This window comes from Melopsittacus undulatus, chromosome Z, assembly GCF_012275295.1.
Source record: "Melopsittacus undulatus isolate bMelUnd1 chromosome Z, bMelUnd1.mat.Z, whole genome shotgun sequence".
Classification (NCBI taxonomy): domain Eukaryota; kingdom Metazoa; phylum Chordata; class Aves; order Psittaciformes; family Psittaculidae; genus Melopsittacus; species Melopsittacus undulatus.
In genome coordinates, this window is record NC_047557.1 from 25,547,038 (window position 1) to 25,566,055 (window position 19,018).

General features: G+C 44.3%; 1 protein-coding gene across 1 annotated transcript; it reads right to left on the bottom strand.

Annotated features, from left to right (window-relative positions):
* Positions 1-401: 401 nt before the first annotated feature.
* On the bottom strand, positions 402-8,570 carry CRHBP (corticotropin releasing hormone binding protein). Its single transcript, XM_005142007.3, has 7 exons — positions 8,419-8,570; positions 7,910-8,003; positions 7,135-7,292; positions 4,918-5,128; positions 3,472-3,620; positions 2,025-2,142; positions 402-559 (listed from the first exon to the last, which is right to left on the bottom strand). The coding sequence occupies exons 1-7, from the start codon at positions 8,497-8,499 to the stop codon at positions 402-404; spliced, it is 969 nt and encodes a 322-aa protein (XP_005142064.1). The 5' UTR covers positions 8,500-8,570.
* Between the last annotated feature and the right edge of the window lie 10,448 nt (positions 8,571-19,018).

Below are 19,018 nucleotides of genomic sequence, written 5' to 3' on the forward strand. Positions count from 1 at the left end.
TTTGTTTATACCTGATATAAAAGGATAAAGTTGCTGTGTGAAGCTCATACGTATTGTGGGTTTCGTATGTCCTCAGACGAGATACACAGAGGGTCTTTTTCTGTTTTCCTAATAGTATTTATTTGGGAAACATAGCCTTCTGTTCTTGATATTGACTTGGGGCATGGCAAATGAGCTTAAATACTGCAGAAAAAAACCCCATGATAATAACAAAGATTAATATATTGATTAGTTTTTCTTGCTTGCTCATGGGAATGACTGATCTGTATGAAAAAAAAAAAGAAATATGATTGTACTGTAGAAAGGCTTGATACTACCAGCCGGTTAAAGGAAAATACATATTTTTTAATTCACCAGAACCTTGTTTTCATTAGCTATGTGAAAATGTGTGGCCTGGTTTTTCAGATACTAGGAAAGCAGAATTCCTCAATGCTGTTCTCCTTTCTGTTTTCTGTTTCCTGCAGGTTGATTTGTTGATACTCAAATGTCACACGGTTGATATGTTTGCCACTGGACACCATTCTCAGCACAGTATTGTCACAGCCAATTTTCATTTGTGCTAATTAGGGAAAAGAGATATTGAGGAGATATAAAGATATATGGAAAAGAGAGATAAAAGATAAATAGCATTGAGAGCTACAAGGTGCTGATACATACAATTTTGAAAGCAGAGCAAATTTGTGTGTGAGACCAGTCAGTGGTGGTATTGCTGACTAAATACCTTCATTTGTATTTGTTTGTTTTACTGTACAAAGGCTTGGGTATTAATCAAGTGTTATAACCTTTACTCATGCAAATGCCACTCACTTCCTATCCACTTGCAGTTTTAGATATGCATAGGTGGACATGATGCAGATGTCTTGGGAAGATAAGGTATGCTGCTGTTAGATATGAGGAAATGCTGCCGTATCCTAAACATACCAAAAATGAACAATATTGGAATGCTTCCTGTTAGAGGACTGAGTGGTTTTGTGTGTGAGGAGGTTCTTCACGGTAACAAAGGCATGTGAGAGTCCTACCAAGACAAACTCAAATGGCAATGGCCAGCATATGCATTCACTCTGCAGGAAATCAAGTCTGTCAGTAGCTATTGCTTTAGATAAGCCATTTGAACAGGGGTTTGGCAAAGCCTCTTTCATTTGGGGAATTTGGAGCATCTTCCTCACTGGAGGAGAAAGCTGGTGGGTCACTGGGAGAGCAGGGGCTGTTGAGATGGGATTTCCCTTCCTTCTCACCACCAGGAAAGCACATTTTAATCACATCAAACACCTCAGTGTTCACTCAGCACCAGTTAAAGCTTTGAACAGTGCCTGGAAAATGAAGTTGTGGTGTGATGAAAGCAAAGGGATACCACATGTGTGAAGTGCCAGACACATGCCTGCTCTCCAGCCCTGTGGATATGCTGCTTCTCAATGTTCCTGTTCATAATTCTGAGGTACAACACATGTGCCACAGGGGCTTGTCTGCCATACCACTGCAACACTTGGTACTCCACTGAATTGAATTTTAGGGAAACTGGGAATTCTCATTTTTAGGGGGAAAAATAGGTCACTGACATGGCTTGATAGTGAAACAGGAACAGAGCTCCTCCAGGGTTCAAAGCAGAGAGTGGGAGCTCCGAGGCTTCAGGGCTATGTGTTATTTCTGCAGCAGAACAGGAGGCTTTGGAAACACTGAGTAACTGGGAAAAAACTCCTTAGCTGAAAATGGAACCATTCTGCCTCCATTTGTTATGAATTTCCAGGCTCATCTATCTGTTGACACTCTAATAATCCTATGTATTACTGGCAAGCAATTTTAAAATAAGCGTAACTTTGCTATACAGTTAGTGCAGGGGCAAATGAAGGTGTTTGTGTGTGTGCTGTGTAATGCAGCCCAGCCACAGGCTCAAATAGCTTTAGCTTTCATGTTATGCTAGATGTGAAGTTTACCAGTCTAGGAGGAAATCCAGGTTTGGGGGGCCTCTGCATGGCTCTTTCTGGCTATTTTATCACATGGAGTTAAGTGGAACAAAGAGCTCTTACCAGACCCATGAAAAGAGTGACAGAGATCAGCAAGTGTAAACATCTTGGATGGGTCTAAGCCAGTTCCTCCTAGCAGCTCTACAAAATCTCCCACTCCTGCACATCCTGCTGATGGTTTCTGAAAAGGTAGAGATTAACAGTTATTTATAAATTATCTTCAAAATGTAGCAGTTCTCTAGACAGGACTGCAGCTACCAGTAGGTTTCAGAAGTTCCCCGTGCTCAAACCTGTACAAAATGAGGTTAGTTTTATCCTGAGCAATGCTACTTCAATTTGACATTAGTCAGTTAACTTTCTAAGGGATTCTGAAGAAACACCTAAGTAGGCTGTGAAAATTACTGACAAGTAGTTGAGGTGTTGATTTGATTTCTTTTACTTCAGATAAGCAGTCTGATTCCAGATGCTTAGACATGTAATCAAATTAATATAGGCATGGGCTTCATGTCTGCACTCAACTGGCATGCAGGAACTTAAGTCCCACTATGACTTACATATTTCTAAATGGTAAGTGTTGCTTTTGGCAGAGCTTAATTAAAGTAGGAATTAAGCAAAAGAGTAGTTTTGTGTAATAACAATAGTTCACTGTATATTAGACCCACAAGCATTCTTTTCCTGAAAATTAATGATGTGTGCCAAAAACATTTTGCGCAGACACGTTGTGCACCTTTGGGCTGTCATCCTTATGGTGCTATATAAGTGCTTGATTTCCTTATGTCTTCTGCTGTTGTCCCTTTTCTGCCTGCTGCTGAGTAAGTCAACTCATTTGCTCATCTCTCAAAGCTTGGTTTGCTCAGACGCTGGCAGTTCCCCATGAATGACCTGGGCTGCCAGTCTCAGTGGCTCAGAAAACAAACATTCTTTCTCCTATCCTTCTGGATATTTTGGAATTTGCACCTTCTTAGACCTCACAGGCAGAGGGGACCACCAACAGCTCTTGTCCTCTCCTGCTGGTCATCACCAAGAACAAAATGCTGTGGCCAAACCCTAGCCCCATGCTAATGAAGCAGAGGATGCTCAGCATGCTGAGCAAGGAATCAGTTGTGAGCACCTTTGTATTTTCTCCATGCTAATACCTCACTATCTAAACCATGTATTCTTTCTTTGTTCAGCACAGTTGCTGCTTTCATTAGTTTAAATACAGAAGAAAGCACTGCTTTCTTTCTAATGAAACTCTTATGCTTTGTTATGGCAACCAATATTTACATGCATTAATGGTACTTTGCATAATTTGATTGCCTCTGTAACATTACAAAGACAATAGCAACCGAGACATAACTAGCTCTCATCTCTGGGGGGAAACCAGAGCCCCCAGCATGTGCACATGGGGCTCAGAGTGCACATGCCTTAGCATCCATGCCACAGGCTATCCCTGCTTCAATACTCTTCCCTTTCCTGTGAAGAGGAAAACTGCACATGGTAGTTATTTCTTAGGAAATAATCAACTCACCTTCAAAAAGAGGCCATTTAAATGCCCCAGCATAAGATCAGATATTTTTATCACAACTGGGTATATTATGGAGAAGCTGCAGTTCCTGTGCTGATGAGGAATGACCATGGTAAACCTTCCTGAGGGAGTCTGAGAGATGACATTGCAAGCTGCAGCACAAGAGAAGGTATAAGAATTACTTGGGCAGTCACTACTGCCTGTAGCAAAATTATGTACTTTCAGTACTAACAAAGAATAGAGGATTTAATTACTGACAGTGACAACCAAATGCTGGAAAATATGCATTTGGCGTTTCTGGCATTCTTGCATACCATTTGTTCCCTAAAAATTCCCTGTCTATTGGTTACTGTGTAGCATGAGGTCTGGCAGCATTTGAGGATAAAGCAGTCAGTGGGAGAGCTCACACCTCAGATCCATGCATCAGGGGCTGCTGTCGTTTTCCAGTTTGAAGGAGGCTAAATACAGGTGCAGGCGTTTTGTTTAGCTTTGAGTGGTTGTCGCCTGGTATTGCCAGCAAGCCCCTAAGTCTTATTCTGCTGCTCTTAAGTGGAGTTCCTTACCCTGCAAAAAGTTCTGTTGAAACTAGACTGGACACATGCTGATTTTGTCTTAGAATTCAAGCTTAATAGTTCTGTGAGGCCGTAGCTTATCATCTGCATGTGCAATGCAAGGGACCTCCACACTTATCTGGAGGCTTGCAACTGCTTCAGTAGACTGGTGAAGGACACAAGCCACCTCCAGCAACTGCACACAGTAATCACATCCATGGCCATGGAAGCCCAACCAGTGTGGGGATCCAGCTTGCAGGCTTGTCTCTGAACAACTTGGAATAAGAACAGGACAGACAGGCCATCCTCTTCATCCTTTGCATGATGAGGTGGATAAACCAGACTGGCCTGAACAATAATTATTAAATGGCCCGTCTGCCCTCAGGAAAATGATGCATGTGACCATTATTTGTGCCTTGCAAGCTCACAGGCTTAAGGAAAGAAGTTGTGCATAGATTCTTGGAATCATGTATCACTCATAACAATCACATAACATCAAATATAGTGGTTTTGCTGTCGACTGTTTTTAAATATTTTACCTATTTTTCCACCCAGATCTAAGAATTGCTGAGATTAAACTCTCTAAATTAAAATATTTGTTCTAGCCAAGTGTGCTGGAACATGACATGATAGATTGGAAAAGATCTTTGTAAGAAAGAGCCTTCTGCCCTGAATTCTGAAGCCCTGCCCAACCTATCTCTTCACTGTCTTTTTGCCTTGAGACACGCTGAGCCTGAGTCAAATACTCAGGCTTGCAGGTGTGCATGGCTCCATTGCCACTGCTGAAGCTGTGTGAGGGCAGATAATGACAGTGAGAGAATTCAATACAAATCAACACATTCATTTTGTTTCCTGCCCCAAACTCAAACCCGTCAGACAGTGTAAAATGCAGACTTACGAAAGAGGTTGGTGTTTTTCTTGACAGTGATGGTAAATCCATTGCCTGGCTGGTGGATCCTGAAGAAGATCATTGCCACGTTCTGTGATGACCTGATGCTCTTCTGAATACTGCCACTTTCACAAAAGTCTATGTATCTTTCAGAAGTAGGAAGAGGATGGTCCAAGGAACTGGGAAATTTCTCTCCTTTGAGTATCCAGCCATCAAATACCTATAGGGGTTCCATAATTGAAAACAAGGCTTTTGCTTATCTCTCTGTTAGCAGAGAAACATGAAATATTACAGGCAGTGTTTCAGTTTGACACCAGATTGACTGTTAGAAGCCACCAGCTGAAAACAAAAATTCTTTGTATTTATCAATTTCCTACTATTTAACTAACTATTGAAGCATCAATCTGCATTTAGAAAATACGTACATATAAATTTTAGTTTTATTTTTCTTTATTTCCTTCAGGTGACAATGCTGGTCGCTATTTTTAAGAGAAGTAGCTCTTTTTTTGCTACAGCATCGTCACATTTACATTTTTATTACTATTGTTATTTGTTACTATTTCAATTTCTATGTTACTTAGAGAAGTTCTTTACCAGCTTAATTTGGAAGCCACATGAAACATAAGTCACTCTCTCAAACTCGGGGCAGTAAATCCATTTATCTGGCCTGAAATTTTCCACCATTCATGTTCTGCAGCTTGTCATTAAAGACCTGGATGCCTTCCAGAGGTATTGGAATACAATAAAGCTTTAGTGAGGAATTATTGGCAGAGGTATAGCTCTCTCCTGTTTCTCTCAGCTCATCCTAGTCACTAGAAAGCAGAACAAATGCTGCCTACTTGGCAGGACCTTAAACAGCAACCTCTACAAATCTCTCCTTCACAACAAAAACAACAATGATTTGCCCTCCCTATCTTCAGGAAAATGTGTCAGAACTAGAAATCTGTATTAAATTCTAGCATAGCTGCGCAGTTGTCTGTTTTGATTCCCTCCTAGCAGCTCTCTCCCAGTAATTCCTTCAATGGTCCAGTCAGTACCTGGAAAATCCAGTGACTACATTCTGCCATTGCTTTAGTGAGTAATCTTAATGTATGTGTAGGAATTCCTCGTGATAAAAAAATGCAGAATCAGTTTCTAGATTTGCTAGAACTATAAATTTTCTGAAGTAATGAGACGTGGGTGCTCAAATTACACAAGGGAAAAGCTGCCTGCATAAATACAATGGTTTAATGCAGAAACTGGGACACCATGATCAAAAGAGGGTTATAAGGCCTCAAATATTTTTTTTATACTCCATAAGTGACTGTAAGTTTAGGTACAAAATCCTTGGACCCAAACCAAGCTGAAATCAGCCTCCCTGTAACAACATTGGAAGAGATCATAGCCAGGGGTATGGGAGGGACAGGATTACCCAGGAGGAAAGCAAGCAGGGGGACAGTGAAGGACACAAGGAAAGGGCTGAAGGGGAACCTTCCACCTCCCGGAGCTTAATTTGCCACTGGGTGGGATAGGGTCTGTGCTGTGCACAGCCACCACAGTGTAAATAGCAGAGTGCAAGGTGCAGGGAGCAGCCTCCTCTGCAATCCTGACCTGACTTCAGATCTTGGTCAGTGTTTTGCCTACCAACAAAATGCACCGGTGAAGTTTTTTTGATATGGGAATATAAATGGCTCTGAGTCACAAACCTCCTCCTGTTCAGGGCAAACACCCTGGAAAACTCTAGTGGGACCATTTGAAAGAAAGCCTGCAGTGATCCACTCATTAATAAGCTGATGTTAAGTGACCTGCAAGCAGAGATCCTGGAGCAGTAATAGCCATTCAGAAAGCTGCATCATTATCTGGAGGGCTTGTGTGCACTGAGAAAACCCTGTTCATGGGGTTGATGGGCTCGGCTCGTACTGGCCAAACTTCAGTCAGTCCCCCAGGTATGGACACTCAGCAGAGGTGCTCCTGGAAAAGTTCAGGAGGATCAGTGCTGCAGTTTAGAGAGGGATCCTCAGCTTGCATCCGACTATGCTTTATGGGGTGGTAATGCGGGAGACATACCCAAAGTGCTTTAGACAGGAGAAACAGCTGTCCCGGAGACAGCTGCTTTGTGAGAGCCTGTTCTACACACAGAAATGCACACACACTCATGCACACATGCGTTCGCCTGCTCCTTCCACACATAGCAAATGTCTGACATGTCGGGAAGGCAATGTGCAGCAAAACTTGCCAGCCTCTTACCTTCAGGAAATCGCCCCCTTTGCAGTCGATGTTTACAAAGTCATAGTCGATCATGATGAGCTCCTCGGGCTCCCCGATGAAGAAGGTTGCACAGTGCAGCTGCAGTTCATCTGCGGTGAAGGTGAACTGCCCCTCTATACTCAGCATGTCAATGCACCCTGCAGAAACACAGACACAGGGCTGCTGCCTCATCCTGCTGTGGAGGGAGACTCTGCACCAGCACCTGTGGCACAGGGAGCAGGATGGTGGGGAGAGACGCACATACTGAGACCTGGCTGGTGATGAGGAGAGGGATACCCAGATGAAGCAATTAGGAACCTGCTGAGCATCAGAGGATGCTCTCAAGTGTGAGCACAAGCATGTGAGGGGGAGTGCAGGGGGAGATGACAAGTCAATGCATCTCTGAGCAGAAAACTGTATGTGTACAAGTGCACAAAGACCCTGTTCCTTCAGATTTCCCTCTAATCACAGCTTCTCCACCTGCCCTGGAGATCTGATAATTCCCAAGGACACAGGTGGCCAATCCTCATCCTCCCATTATTGGGGACCCTCAGCTCTGAGCCCCAGCCTCTTCTCAGAGCCTCATTTCAATTGCTCTGCCTCAACCACATTTTTCCCAACACTTTAGCACTTTGTTATCCTTCTCCCCCCCTTGCAGAAAGTACCTGCAGCTCTGTCACTCCCAGATAGCCCCATTCCCCTCCTTATGCCCTGAGCTCCCCCCAGTACTCTCCAACTCACTGATGGTCCCCACCAGATCACCAAAGAAACTTACGGAGCGACCGCCGGTAGACCTGCCCTGCAGACAGCTCTCGCTTCAGATCTTCACTGAGGAGCAGGAAGGGCTCATCTTCACCAGCATCCCTCACCTGGTGAAGGAAAGAAGTCAGGAAGAGTCTGGGACAAGGTGAAATGCAGCCCCCTCCCTGCACCTCTCAAGACCAGGCACCAGCAGTTTAAATCCCTCCTCCAGAAGCAGTGCAGCTGTGGAAAAGCTCCGTCAGAAAGCTGCCAAGCTGAAGGAGAGGGGAGCAAACCTAGCACCTAGGAGGTGAGCCCAGAAAATCTCACATCCTCAGTAAAAGTGCAAGTTTGGGGAAAGGGATAAAGAAACTGGGGGGACAAGGTGATGGTATGGGACTGTTGCATTAAATGTTACCCAGGTGTATGTTTAAGGAGGAGTGGGAATAGGAGGAAAGAGAAGAAAAAGCACAATGCTTGAAACCTGGGAGTACAAGTTAGAAGACAGCAGGTAAAAGCACAGAAAAGTGCCCCATTGCTCACCTCTAGGTATCTGGTTTCCCCCTTGGAGGCTGCCAGGAAGATGAGAATGAAGTGGCACTGAAACTGGAACGCAGACGGCATGCTGACACCTCCTCTGACAGCCTTCCCTCTCTCCCCACAGCCAAGCTTCTCCTGGTCTGCGCCAGCAGGCAGGAGCCGCTGGGGTATCTTGGAGAGACTCTTTTTATAGAGCTCTTGAGATGGGAGGCACTTGGTCCCTGTACTGATAGGGTAACCTATGGTAACTGAATTCCTCTTGCAGTGACACAGTATGTGGGCATGACAAGGGTCCAAATCATAGCCACAAATTTTCAAGCCAGTTGAATTCCCCGCACTGACAGATGTCTTATCTCTCTGGTGGAGATGAAAAGCTCTGGGGAGGAGAGCCTGTCCCAGGCAGTCGGAACACTCACACTGTGTTTTTAGTTCCAGTTACTCCAAGAGAGGAATGAGGAGCATCCCTCCCTCCTTTTCTGCTCTTTTCCCATGCCAGGGCATTTCGGACCTACAGGGCTCCCTTCCTTCCTCCTGCTGCTTTGTGATATGCATCTCTCCACAGCACCTGGGCCAGAGGTTTCCCACTGACTAGGCGTGGGTAGCACTCTACATCCCAGCCAGGCTTGGAGCCTGGGGTCAGCATCGTCCCAGGGCCAGGGGACCTGCTGGCTTCCAGGGCTTGTACCAGCAACTTTGGCAAAAGGACAGGCACAGCCAGACAGCCCGCCCCACCAGATAACAGCTTTCATACAGAAATTAGGAAAACCTGGGGCTCCCAAAGGCATATTACCCACAGAACAGCTGATACTGCTCCAGACCAGATCCTGAAAAAACTTCCAAAGGTGACTTTGGGAATGGACATTCATAACTCTGCTGAGTACTAAATATTATTAATTCAGCAGATCTACTAACTGTAGGGTACATTCTTGTTTTCCTCTGACTCTGGATCAATACTCTGCAGACAATAACTACCCTTTCCCCATCTCAGGCTTCTTGCTAATGTCACCTTCTGCTCTATGCTTCCCTGTCAAATTATCATTTTGGTTCATCAAAACTTAGAAATACATTTGTAATATGATCCAAAATTTAAAGCTTTAAGTTTGCTTCTTCTGATTTCATTTTTAGGGCTTACAATAGAACATTTGTTTGCTGTTTCACCAAACTTGTTGGTCAAATAAAGAGCAAATACGTAAATCTTGCTCTGCCTGTATGGCTGTGACTTTGCCTGTATTATGTTGTAATTCTTATTCTTAGAGTTTAATGTAAACTATAATATTCTATATCTGCATGGCACTTCAGTGAATTTGCCATATTCGTGTGGGTTTCAGGAGCACAAAAATACTTAGGAAATGGAGAACATATTATTTTTGAACTTGGACATCAAGTTGCATTCAAAAGCTGTTAAAACTGATCTTGAGAATTGTGGTTAATTACTGCATGAACCAAGACTTTAGGTATGTGCCTTGAACTGTTTAAACACTGTTTTTAGGAAAGTTTTATCAGAGGATTATCCAAGGGAATTTGGAATCTGAAAAATCCATTGAAGTCCTATGGGAATTACGAGTTTTATTGGAAAACTGGAGGGTTTAGTTCCAACTTGCATTAGAGGACAGCTGGGAAGGTAATCAGAACGGGGAGAGGCACTCATGTGATCACCAGGATCCTGTGGGACCAGGAGGGGCTTCGGTGCAGCGTAGCCTCGTTCATGCTTCTTATCACATGTTCACTTTCTGAAGAGGTGAAGGATGTTAGAATTACAGCAAGACCCCCTCACTCCCCATCTTTGAGGCACTTTGCAGAGCACAGTCCCAGTTCTGTCTGGGGAGTCCTGCTTCCCCTTCTGGCCCTCAGCTTCAACCTCAGATGCTGAGTCCTTGCCTGTCTCTAGTAAAGGAGAGAGAGTGCTTGGTAGCATGAGAATTTGACCAGTTACAGAAGATCTGATTAAATTCAACTCCAAAAACCAGTGAAGAACAAATGACACTGCTACTAAATCAACACAGCTGTCTAATAAACCATCTGTGGGGTGATCTACTCAGAATAAAACATACCAGCAGCATTTTCAACATATTTTAAACTCTTGCATATGAATAGCTGAGGTCTGGGCTAGCATAGCATTTGCTGGTGGAGGTCCCAGACAAGCAGGTGGTCCCAGGGGCTGAGGGGCATCCCAACAGATGAGGTGTGGGGACTGTCCTTCTCCAACCAACAAGGTGGAGAAAGGGAGGATAGGAGCCACCTCCATGTCTGTTGCAATTTCTTACTCACATGGCACCTATGGAGGCTTTACATTCCTGCGCAGGAGTTCGCTCTCAGTGTTACAAATATTCTGTATAAAATTAGTGCAAAAGTTAAACTCACCTCTTGCTGTGGATGTGGAGCTTGGGTGTAACAGGAGCACTAAGGCAACCTGTCATTTACTCTGCATCATATTCCACTTTACATTTTGGTTGTGCCCTCAGCAGGAGCCAATGGAACCAATGATGCCAATGACATCCTGCCCAGCCTTGTCACAAAGTCTCCTATTGCCTGGGATAATTGCTTGTGTCCTCAAACACAGGGCTGCCCACACCCCCAGATTCTTATTTGCTTCTGTTTGCACAGCTCCAGTATCTGTGAAAGGCAAGTATTTGGGATGGGAATAAGAACCACACACAGAGAGGTGCAGCTGCTGCCACCAGAGGCTGTACCTCACAGTGCCTCCACAGCTGACTCAGGTGGAGCCTGGGCAGATAGACCCACAAAGTGGACCAGTCCCAGGGAAAGGAGGGGGCTCATCTCCCAGCACATCATCCTGGATCCAGGATGGGGGGCACCTCCTCAATGCACGCTGCTGCCTCCTCACAGGTTATTACAGGTCCCCTTCCCCTCTGTACCTCCCAGCACAGATGCCCTTGCTTAAGGCCACTGGCAGAGACTGATCTCTTCAGGAGATGAGATTGTGACTAACAAAGCAAACTAAAATCAACAGTTTAGTTAGGTTTCAAACATCCCTGCAGCATTTCAGAAGGGAAAAGCACCTTCAATGTGATACAAACCCTTGGGTGAATGGAGCGGGTGTCATCTCTCTTTCGTGGGGTTGAGTCATGTTAACACATTGTAGGACTAGTTTTTTTCATTAATATCACATTATGTAACACAGTAAAATCCATTCCCAGTCTGACCTTCTTGTGGCTTTCATGCTACAACACCTTGACTCTGCTAGCAGCCATAACTTAGCCTGGGAACAGCCCCTTTCCCTGGCAGAAGTGGTGGAATAAAATCATAGAATTGTGGAATAGTTTGGGTTGGAAGAGACCTTCAAAGGTCAATTAGTGCAACCCCCTGCAATGAACAGGGACAAAAAGATGGTCTTTCGGATGCTGTCATGCTGATGAGAAGCTGGGCTGTGTGCAAGGCATCACCCACCAGGCTCTTCTATGGATCAGGGAGGGTATTGCTAGGACACCCCAGCCTTTGCAGAGCCTTGGGTTGTTAAATGAGTGCTGATGGATGGGCTTTTTACACAGCCCAGCTGTGTGCTTGGGAGGACTCCCCTGCCCCTTGGTGGGAATCCTCATGCTCAGAGCTTGTAGGTGTCTTGTCAGCTATTGTAGCAAAGGAGAGATCCCAGCTGCAGTGAGAGGTAGAGAAAACACAGCTGAATAAAGACAGTAGTGAATCAAACCCCGTTTACCCTCTCCCATGGTGATCAAGTGATACCCTGCGCTATAATACAAGTGGTAAAGGCAGTTTATTCCCTCAAGGGTAAGGTAGTGGGTATAGGAAGATTGAGGATGTTCTTGGGTATCTTAATGTGCAGTGTTTGAGCTACAGACACTCCCCTATGGATCCCTAGGGATCCCTCCCTCATGCATAAACAACACAGATGTTATGAACCCTTTCTGCTCTTCAAAAGGTCCCTTGAGTCCCCAGCTCACTAATGCAGCACCCTGACATGCTTTAATTCCTGCAAAAAGCCATTTTATTTCAGCACTCACTTCACCACAAACACACTCCAGGCTGTGGCCACCATTCCTTTCACTCAAAGTGGAAATTCCACCTGCAGCACATCTCAGAGAACCTGTGCAACAAACCACAGCTCCTGGATTTTCTAACAGCTGTGTGTTGAAAACAATGAACTCCTGGTTCAGGCCACGTTTCTTATCCTCCAGAGCGCTTACCTCCTCAGCTGCAGCCTGACTGCTGGCAGAAGCAGCTAGAGCAAACCAAACCTCACTCTAGTACCTGGACCTTAAATAAGTTAGTTTTCCTGTGTAGGCACAACGTCATGCAGGCTCTGACTGCACAGGGAGGAACCAGCCGCTGCACGTCCCATGGGGGCTGCACTGCTTGTCTGTGCCTTGTGGTTTCTGGATTTGACAGGAGCAGCAGCGAGTCCACAGTGCTACAACAATAGCTGCTCAAGTGAAGAGGATTTCTCCTGCCTCAGGCACTCCATCCTTTGCTGTTGATGCTGATTTCTCACTGCTGCTTTGAGCTGGCTGCAGGGATGTGGTATGGGGTGATGCGCAGTGTGAGACATCTGGCTGGACTTCAAACTCCCTGACATGCCAGCTGCTAAACACTGTGCTGAGCTATGTTTATTTGCCCTATGCTCATCCCCACTGTAACTCAGAATTAATTGAAGGGACTAGCTTTTTCATTCCCCCATGGTGTATGTGAGACATAATACTAGCCAGTCCTTGCTTTTTACCGTGTGGCTGCAGGTCTCACACTGATGTCCACGTCTTTGCAGGGTAGGAGATTGCTGCACATCACTTGTACTTTGTTATACAAGCATGGCATTCAACTGCTTGCAAACCCTTCATTATATTACTCCTGAACAGTGGGATCAGTTAGTCCAGATTAAGGCAAGAAAGAAATACAGTGCCTCTCAAGTGTCACAATTCTACAGTGAAAGCTAAACTTTTGGTCATTGCTAAATTGCATGTTAGCAATCACCTATTGCCCTGATACAGTGCCACAGAAAAGAAAGCAAAGGGGAGGCTGTATGGCCAATCACAGCCCTGGAGGTCATTAGGAAACCCTATCCTTGATACAGACTCACACAAGACTACACTTCAAAAACTCTCTCAGATCAAGAAGCTGGAGCTGAATGTATATGGAGCTTCTGCTTCTGGTCCCCTTTCCTTATACTGTAGTCACCAGAGATCACATTTTCTGCTTCATTCTTTTACTCTTGTGTTGCTTTCAGTGTCAGACAGGCTCCTCAGCAGGTAGTGATCCAATCTGAGCCCAAGACTCCTCCTCCTCTGGTCAATGGGCATCTCTGCCACTGACTTCTGCTCTTACCCATCTGCCCCAGCTCTGTTGGGTAGACAATCTTCTTCCAAGCCTTGCCATACATCTCTCTGTAATGACACTTCTATTACTTCTTTCTGTGTGTCTAAATTGGCTTTAAATAGAGCTGAACTTTCTGTAAGGTGAAGTAAGCATAGCTTGTTAACTCTGGGCAGTTTGACACAAATGATGTGAGATTTGTCATGTTGAGTGGTTTAGAGAAATGACAAACGCATGTGATTTATGAACTGAAAGCCTATCAGCATCATGCAGGCTTGATGATAAGTGTTGCATTAACACTATTTATGGCATCGAATAAGAGCAAGGACTGTGAAGCTCGCAGTTTAGCAGGTTACAAATAATCAAGCAAATGTTATATTCAGACACCAAGATTACCTTGAGGGCGGTTATCACTACCAGCTCTGCCTGTGACTCAACCCAGTGTCTACACAGAGTCAGGGCCAAGAAGTGAGAACAAAGAAAAGTTTTCTCGCAGGAAGGAGAGATGTGGGAGGGCTGGCAAAGGTGCATGCCATCACTCTGGCATTAAGAGTGGTGCTGGACATTTGCCGAGCTGTTTACTTTTAGCCTGGGCCTGCCTCTGCTGTGGATCTCCCCCACAGTACCTCCTCTCTTGAGGGCTTGTGTAGGAAGACCTCAACACCAGAGCCACACACAGGCATCAGTAAGGCTCCCAGGCAAGGGGCCTTGGTACATGCCTCCTTCAGTCAATGCCTGTGGACCAAAGTCAGTCATGTTTGCCTTTGCTTTTCTGCAAAGGGCACTGGGACTGATCATAGCAGCTGCTGCAGCTGGCAATCTCCTTTCCAACACATGGCACAGTTATTGTGGTTGGACTTTGCTTGGAGGCATACCTCTCACAGCTCATGTCAGGTTCTGTGTTGGATATGCAGAGAACACAGTGCTGCAGCCTCTTCCAGTGTATCTGCAAGTTTTTCCCAGTGTACCTGCCTCAAGCATCAGCTTCTGTTCTTCTGCTCCCAAATTTCCTGTTCAGCTCTGGGTTACTAGAACATTTGTCACTTTATTTTCAACAGTGAGGTCACTTTATTATGCAGAATACAATTTCCAGATGTTTTGAGAAATCTTAGTATTGACACATCACATAAATTTTGGGTCACTGAGAAGAGCAAACGTTATCTTTGACAAAGCACCGTTTTGACAAGTGATACTTTGAGATATTTTTTCCTATTCAAGTATTTCTCAGCTGAAGTGACTATCTCCATGATTGAGTTTTTCTTATCCATGAAAAACTGTGATTTAACACAATTGTCTCTGCTAGTGTTAGGCATCACAGTAATGGGCTCATTTCAGAAAACTGTGGAGTGTTAACACATTCAGCTAGTCAATATGAGTCAGATACAAGATGTCAGCATACCCAGCATAATGATACATTTATCCTTTTCACTGCTCCTACCACTAAGTCCTTTACTTTTCACATGCATGCGATTCCTTACTACTTACCTGTAGTACCATATAAGCTGTGCCATTTTGATCAGTTAGTCTCCAAACACAGGTGAAAATACTGGAATATTTTGTGTATTGAAGTGTATATTTTGTGTGTTTTCGTGGTTGTGTGCATGTGTATTTGAACATTGAAGGACTTTGAGATCATCTGGTCAGCATTTTTCAACCTCCTGAAGCCTAAAGGCAGCTTCACCTTTGACAGCAATGTCCCAGACAATCTTTACTTTGGGTCTACCAACAGGCTTTTTCATTTCAAACAGAAACTGTACTTAGCTTTCAAAGGCTGATGATTCTCCTTCATGTAATGTTACTTGTGGGGCACCAAAAACAACCAAAAAAATCTCCCCCAAGTAAAAATTGCAGAATTCAGTCATTAGTGCAAGGGCAACAAGAGATTTGGTTTCACCTAGCCAAGGCATTAATGGTTTAATGGGGTGGAGCTCTCCAACCCTGCCGTCTCATCCAGCCAGTCTTTGCTCAGCCGCAGGGACCTATTTGCTGCTGCCAGTCAGTGTCCCCAGCCAGAGCTAGGGGAACCTGCATCTTTCTGCAGCATTCTCAACTTCTTGTCATATTTTCAGCCCACAAAACACAGCCTAAACTAATGTTCCAGGTGGTTCTGTTACTTTTTTGTTCTTCACAAGAGGTTCTACCCACAGTTTTTTCATGTTGTAGCTTTATTCTGTGTTTCCACAAAGTGTTTTTCTGGGTTCATGCCAGTGCTGGGAATATAGAGTCAGAGCAACACATGGAGTTTTGAGGCAGACTCCACAGATGGGTATTTGAGAGCTACACCACGAAAACTTGCTCTGCAACCCTTGAAGTTGACCAGGACCTGACAGGACAGCTTAGAATTTAAGGCAGATGTATCACAGGAGCATTTTCCACTGATTTTCTCCAAAATACTTGTGCTCTGAGCAACTGTTCCTCCTGTCTTCCCCTTAGCTGCCTTGTTGGAACATTTGCAGTTTTACAGGCAGGTCCTTATTTAGCCAACCAGCTAACAGAAACACAGCTTTCTATTGAAGGCTAATTTAAAATCTCTCAAGCACATGTCCTCAGCTGTTGCAAAATTATGCCACTAAGTGCAATAGGCTCTGTCATTTTACATCAGCTGAGAATCTACTTACGAGGGCAAAATAAGTGGATGCAGCTGCAGTTCTCTTCCTTGGGAGTTGCCCCTCATACACAACTGACTGCAGGTGGCTGAGAGCTGGTATTTAAAAAGGACAAGCTTTAATTTTTTGGGTTTGGGATTTTTTATTTTTATTTGTTTGTTTTGTTGTTTGTTTTTTTAATTGATGTATCTGGTGAAGTTCAGTCATGTGCTCTCTCTGATAGCTGCCCAGGGCCTTTAAACCATCATACTCTAACACAGAGGAACTGACATGGATGGAACTGTCTTAGAAAACACATCATCAGATCATAAGCAAAATGTTAACTCTCATGCCGTATTGTGTGGCAGAAAGATAAAATTGAAAATGTGACCCCTGTTTTCTTCAAATAATACAGTGCCATTCAATCGACTTAATTATCCCTAAAGACACATCTAATAATTGTTGGCCTGTCAATCAAAACTCTTATTAGACATGCACATGACGTCACATCACAGTCTAACAAATCTTCCTGCCAGTCAAAAAGCTTTATATAGATAATCTGATTTTGAAGGCAAGTTTTCTGTTTGACCTTTCACCCAGCTTCTTGAGGGCTGAAACTGGAAAGGAGCTGAGTGTGTGCTACTGAGGTGCGAGGATGGACTCTGGGCTGTCCTTTAGAATTTTCCCCCCTGGCCATGCTCTGCTTTATGCTGCAGAATGGAGCCTGGAAAGGGATCTCTGCCTTGGATGGCTGAGTAACCTGGGGTGGGTTTGCATAGCTACAGCAGGGCTTTTCATGCCCTTCTTCTGGCCTGTCTGTACCACAGTGTTAATTCCCTGGCTGCTTGGGGTATCACAAAGCCATGCTTCACTGAGATACCTGTGCCAGGTTTTGAGATGATACGGTCCATCCCCTGCACACTGTGCATACCCACTATGCTGCTGCGGCCATGCAGCCATAGCAGTGATTGCTGTGCTGGGGAAACCCCAGAGCCTTTGTCTCAGGAGGAAATATCTGCCTTGCTAAGTGAAAAGTGTGAGTGCCTGAGCAGAGCAGGCACTGTACTGGCTGCCCAGGGAGTTTGCCAGACTGTGTGTCAGGGTGCGAAGGGGGAGAAGCAAATGCACTAATAATTACTGTGATTTAAAAGGCAGCTCCATTCAGAATTCTCAGAACAGACAGACAGGCATGTCAAACTGCTGTACTGCACACTGCACAAGGTGCCATTGTGCCACGCTGAGCAGCTATGGGCTGTCACATATACGGTATATGCTGCTCTGTGCCTGTCCAGCCTGTGACAGGCTTTGGAGATGCCGGATTCCCCATGCTAGCAAGTGCAGGTTAACATAGATACTGCATGTGTTCAAGGCATCCCTGCAAGTGCAGCACCAGATTCACAGAGATAAATATAAAATTGTCACTGTCAATAGCTTTCAATTCTTTCTCAAATAATGTTTGCTGGAAAGCAATTAATGATATATCAGGTTGCTGGAGAGATCACCTGTTCTTGTCAGGGTCTCTTACTGTCACTTCTCTCCCCATTCCCACAAGCCCAGGCAAGTCTGTTCCTCATCTTTACAAGGAGGAACTGATGTTGTAAGATGATGATTACCCCATTGCGCTTGACACCCTCTACAATGTTTAGAGTGAAAAAGGTTGTGCTTTCCTAGTGGACCTGACAGGTGAGTCAGAGCATGGAGAGACTGCTCCATTGCAAAGCACTTGTCAAGACAGTGGTGTCATACAAGGCTTTTTGATATCTCTTTTGATATCTCTTTTTTGATATCTTTTGAAAGTCTCTTTTGAACAAAAGCAAATGGCAGAGGCTAATGCTTTCAAGATAATGTATTTTGTCTCTGAAAATCTGCTTTTTAGATGTCAGGCAAAATAATTTCACAATAGCTAGTAAAGATCTTGTCTGGCATCACTGTATTTTTACTGGTCTTGAATGTAACTTGAAAATATGAAGACCTTATTGTGGTGTTGAATTTTCTATTGATTTTTCAGACAGTCTGATAGCACAAATTATAAAAATGCATGTAATTAGACTTTATTGCTAAAACTGAGGGACTATGGAGAAAGCCACACAGCAAGCTTCCTCTGCATATGAACATCAAAGTGCTTTCTAGATTCATGAACTACAGGCAAACTCAAAGTCAGCAGGAAAAGTTTCAGTAAATAATGAGAAAAAAAGCACTGCCTTCATGTGTGAAGGAGACATTTTCCTTTTGAAAGAAGCTAAAATCAAAATGTCACATCTGCAGGACAAAGTTGCTGTATTGAGGCTGGCCCTGCAAGCATCATCTTGCATAGCCAGTATAAATGGCTTCAATGCAGCTCTCCTTCCTGATGATTACTCACAGAAAAGAGGATTGCTCACATGTTTTTCTGGTTCAGAGGCAATTCAAAAGTTCTAGGTGATTTTCAGCTATCTTTCTTGGAAGTGGTGTCTACTAATGCAGCACTAGTTGACTCCCGTGGGAGAGGAACAGCAGAGGAATGACCAGCTGGTTCAGTGGACAGCCTATGATTATCCCAACATTAGGATGGCAAGTCCTTTACCCCAGAACTCCAAATTGTGTCAGGGCTTTGTGTTTGCAAGCGTCTGAATGTGCTTGGTAGCATTTTCTTCCTATTCTGCTTTGTCTTCAGTCCTCAGTTGCAACGGTTTCTTCTTTAAAGCTGATAGAATTTAACAGTTGTCCTTGCAGTTAAAACAGCAACATGAAAAACC

What these genes read in the sequence shown, in the direction of transcription:
- CRHBP (XM_005142007.3), bottom strand. Translation starts at nt 8,499, where the DNA reads ATGCCGTCTGCGTTCCAGTTTCAGTGCCACTTCATTCTCATCTTCCTG. An exon ending in GGGAAACCAGATACCTAGAG is followed by an intron (nt 8,004 to 8,418) that starts GTGAGCAATGGG and finishes TTCCTTCACCAG; the next exon opens with GTGAGGGATGCTGGTGAAGA. An exon ending in GGTCTACCGGCGGTCGCTCC is followed by an intron (nt 7,293 to 7,909) that starts GTAAGTTTCTTT and finishes GTGTTTCTGCAG; the next exon opens with GGTGCATTGACATGCTGAGT.